General features: G+C 33.1%; 1 protein-coding gene across 1 annotated transcript; it reads left to right on the forward strand.

The window, feature by feature from the left end:
- Positions 1-6: 6 nt before the first annotated feature.
- LOC106122959 (uncharacterized) lies at positions 7-4,534 on the forward strand (the record flags this gene model as incomplete). The annotated part of the gene is made up of 7 exons (XM_013319107.1): positions 7-45; positions 322-393; positions 612-689; positions 1,465-1,599; positions 1,994-2,086; positions 3,926-4,033; positions 4,427-4,534. Coding segments are annotated over exons 4-7 (409 nt in total), but the record flags the coding sequence as incomplete, so codon positions are not given.
- Positions 4,535-4,732: the final 198 nt, after the last annotated feature.

Here is a 4,732-nt window from a genome sequence, read left to right on the forward strand (position 1 = left end):
ACAGGGATACAAATACGAACATATGCGATATCTATATAGACGCAGGCAAGTTCATATATTATTATATAGTATATAAATACAGTATATAAATATATTTCAATCCATCTCAAAGTATTCCAAAGCGAACTTATCACTATCTCAAAGGCCGGCACAACGCATCTGCGGTTCCTCTGCTATTGCTGTTGTCCATGGGCGTCGTTGAACACCTCGGTGTTCCCGCTCGTTTGCCCCCTTCTGTTATAAAAAAATGTGTTCCATTTTCGAATTTATAAACAACGGCAAATAAAAGATAAATAAAGATGCAATTTCTTTATTTTTCAGCTGTGTCCTCACCTAATTTAATTGAGACGTGCAATTTTAGTGGAGGCCCAGTTACACACCATGTGCACAAAGGTAAGTTATTGTCCGTTTTAAATTTATTTTAATCAAAATTATATTCGATAAGATATTTTTTTAAACTTTCTCTTATACTCTATAACATTGGCACTGCACTTCTGAAATAGTTAACAATGATTTTAGTGTTATTTAGCAATAATTCCATTCGAAAAACAATAATTAATCAGTGATTGACAGTTAAGAAACGAGATTTTTAATTGAAATTGTTGTTCCAGCCGTGTCAACTCAAGGATTAGTGCAAAGATATTCCTTCAATGGCGGCTCACATCGATCTCAACGTAGTTTTACTGCAGGTAATTTATTAGTTCCTGTTTTATAGATTATATAAAAAGCAGTTGCAGTGTTATTATACAAGTCTAAACAAATAAGTTTCGTTTTAATCTACATGTCAACTTCGTGAAAACTAATATAAGAAATTTAACGGTCGCAATTTTTTATTCTTGCAATTTTGCCTTGTACTTTTTGAAAGGAAGATTATTTTTATAAATAACTATAGCTATTTTTATTATATCAAGAGATATAATCGTCATATATAATTTTATAGTAATTTATATAGAAAAAAAAAGAAAATTAAAATATGTATGCAATAATGGTTTGTACGAAAATGATGAGGCTACTGCCCCCGTCTATAAACACCACCCTTTCGACAATTTATCCCCTCATCAGAGCGTAAGTAATGACAAAAACGTGTAATGTAAATCGGCCGATGACCCGTTTCAGTTTTGTTAATGTATGTGTCGTATGATATATTAAATATACGAAATATTAAGCTTGAAAATTATTATAAATTCTTTTTTTGGTTGAATATTTTGAATGTTATTCAATTTATCTTTATTCTAATTTAACAATCTATTGCCAAAATTAGAATGGTTTGATTATAGCATCATCATCATCAAACTGCCTTTATCCAACCATACATTTCTATCAGCCGTCATATCTGAATTCAACACCTTCTTACGCATATCCTCTTTCCCACAATCCATCCATACTTTCTTGGACTTATCTTATCAAATTAAATATTGTGTTACAATCTTTATTAATTTCAAATAATTGTCAATAATTTCACAGACGTTCATCCGGATTACGCGACTAATTGCACAAGTATGACGGAGCAGTCTATCTCCAAGCCTGTGGGAGTGAAGAGCGCTCTCATTCGAGATCTTGAAAAGCAGTCGGGTTTCGAAGACAAATCTCCCACATACAGTAATGTTTTATTGAGTTTACACTGCAGAAACATTAACATTAAAACATGTTGTAGTCTCTTGTTTCAGAGGGATAGTGATAAGATACTTTCTGCATATGCTTTGCATATTTGCAATTCAAGCATCATTTGTAGTAAATTTTTAATCTTATATACAAAATTCTCGTGTCACAATTTTCGTTCCCATACTCCTCCGATACGGCTTGACCGATTCTCATGAAATTTTGTGAGCATATTGAGTAGGTCTGAGAATCGGCCAACATCTATTTTTAATCCCCCTAAATGTTAAGGGTAGTCCACCCCAAATTTTTTTTTTAGACAAACACGCGGACGGAGTCGCAGTCGACAGCTAGTAGTATAATAATGTTCTCTCGTGGCTAATCATTTTTTTTCTAGATTCCAGTGATTCTTCTTCGTCTGGATCTCCTAAAGTCGCGCCATCGAAGAGAGGAGTGGCAATCCAAGTGGTTCTCGATAACACTGGACATGGTATTGACATTTTTAATATTATCTAAATTAAAAACTATAAGAATAGACAGAGATAACAATATTGTATATACAGTCGAACATGGATAAGCGAGAATCCAAGGAATAGCGATATTTATGATCATTGAAGTTTGTTCTAACTCGAGTTTCTGGCTCATGGAGTTCGTGCATCGGGACCGGGAAATTACTCTTGCTTCGAGGTTTCTCGCTTATCCGGGTTCGACTATATCGCTGGCACTCCAAAATTTCGTAATTTAGTCATATTCAAACGGTAGAGGGAGGTAAGCTTGAAGAAGCTTGTATCCGTATGTAACTTAATTCTAACCTATCTACTAATGGGTCAAGGTTATGTTACGCGTGATATATGTTTTTCTTACATGCATTTTGCAAGTGAAATTTCATGCTAACAAAGTATGTGATTCACTCCATCTTATCTTACTGTTATAAATTCAAATGCTTAGCCGGATGGATGTGTGTTTGAAGGTATCTTCAGAACGGCTGCATGGATCTCGCTGAAATTTGGCTTTAATGTAGAACATATAGTCTGCAAGAATACATAGGCTACTTGTTATGTTTATTTTTAATTACGCACGGACAAAGTCGCGGGCGGCTGCTAGTAGCAAATTGAATGAAAACAAGTATAAAAGGTGTATTTAAATATTAATCGGCCTTTCACCATGAACACGTTCGGAAAGTCATTATAATAACACAGAGGAAACGATTTTCCTACAATGTAATTACGTTGGCCCGTCGCGAGTAAATTGTTATCCATTTTTTTCCAAGCTTTATTCATGAAATCTCATACATTTGTGCGAAATGGGTCGGAAAGATAGATTACTCGGTGGACAGGTGAGTCGGATATTCATTGGTCTTGAGGTTAACGCTTTACAATTTATCAGGACATATAAAAATGATGTGAGAAATCTTAATCTTATCATATATCTTTAAATGAGCAATTCTTGTATAATTGGAATCTCGGAATCGGCTTCAGGGATTTTCATAAAATTTAGTATATAGGGGGTTTCGGAGGCGATAAATCGATCTAGCTAGGAATCATTATTAGAAAATGTAATTTTATTCGTGTTTTATCGATAATCAACTTAAACATAAACTTGGAAGAAAAATAACAAAAAGAAGGCGTTTGAGTAGTCTCAAATAAATAATATTATTCATATTTCATCATTTTATTAGTAATTCGTACTGAAATATAATTTCCAAAAAACATAATTTAAAAAAAAAATACCGAACACTCGGTCATCCAGATTTTGATATTATAAATGCGAACGTTTAGATGTGTGGATTATTAGTAGGTATCTCCAGAACGGCTGCATGGATCTCGCCTGAAATTTGGCATAGATTCTACAAAGTCTTGAATAACACACAGGCTACTTATTATGTATTTTTTATTAATTCAAAAAACTAATTTCCAGAGGCACAGACCTAAATATATTGTTAGATTTTTTTTCTTTTCTTTGACTTGTTCGTATATTATTTTTTTGGCTTTTATACTTATTGGTTTTGTATGAATGTTGTACACCTGTTATTGGATAAATTATCAGTTTTATTTTGTTGTATATTGTATTATTTTGGTTAATGTTGCATAATTTATCTGTTTTGTGTACTTGTCTAATAAATAAATAAATATTTCTGCGCGGACGGAGTCGTAATGGCTAGTTAAAACAAAAGCAAAAATATCGCTTTTCAATACGAATCAGTTTCCAAACATTGAAGACAATTTTTAATGTTGATTACAGTGGTTATGGTTAGTTGTACGAAACATAAACGTTAGTTGTCATTACCGAAAAATCTTATTGAAACGTCTTATAATTTCTGTTTTGATAGATGCAAAGTCTCGAAGGGTTCTAAGCACATCGGTGGGAATATTCACATCACTTCACGGACTCTCCCAATCAATACAGACGCCGTACAACAAACTGGGAATTGATAATGGTTAGTACTAGTTATTTTAATTTAAGTACTAAAACGTAGCAAAATATATTTTTTTAATCATTACCGTATGAATTTCTTTAATGGACGGTGATATTTCTATCGTTCTGTATTTCTTGAAACTAAAATAAAATGACAAAAATTGCGTCAATACTGATTATTAATTATTTCAGTTATTTAAACCTTAAAAACTAACATCATGAGCATGAGCACTATACGTCCCCACTGAGGGGCTCCGAGCCAACCCTGAGTTAAAGGTACCAAAAAATAACAGGGCCGTATTATTTCCTGATGTTAGCTTGCTGCATATTATTTCCTCTATAGAAACTTAAACCCTGGTAACAAATATAAACTTCTATAAAAACATAACTTAATTATTGTATTTCAATTGTTTAGAATTAGGCTTCAATTTGATACCGGCTACGTCTAAAAGCACGTATACTTCATGCCACATGGCCGGGGCGGCTGTACAAACAGGATTCAAGACTACAAAAAAAAGTATAGGTAACTTTTTTTATTGTTATTAAAACAAAACACTAGTAATAATTGAACATGCAATTTTTTTTTCTAAATCGCTCTTAGACCAGTTATTTAAACGTTACCGATAAATATTGTATTGTAGGTGAAAGTGTACTGTGGTAGTTATTTAACACGTTGAGCGCCACGCGTATTTCTAAGACAATCCCGTTCAGGCCACGAGCG

The sequence above is a fragment of the Papilio xuthus genome, unplaced genomic scaffold, assembly GCF_000836235.2.
Source record: "Papilio xuthus unplaced genomic scaffold, Pxut_1.1 DF826696.1, whole genome shotgun sequence".
In the NCBI taxonomy this organism is placed as follows: Eukaryota; Metazoa; Arthropoda; class Insecta; order Lepidoptera; family Papilionidae; genus Papilio; species Papilio xuthus.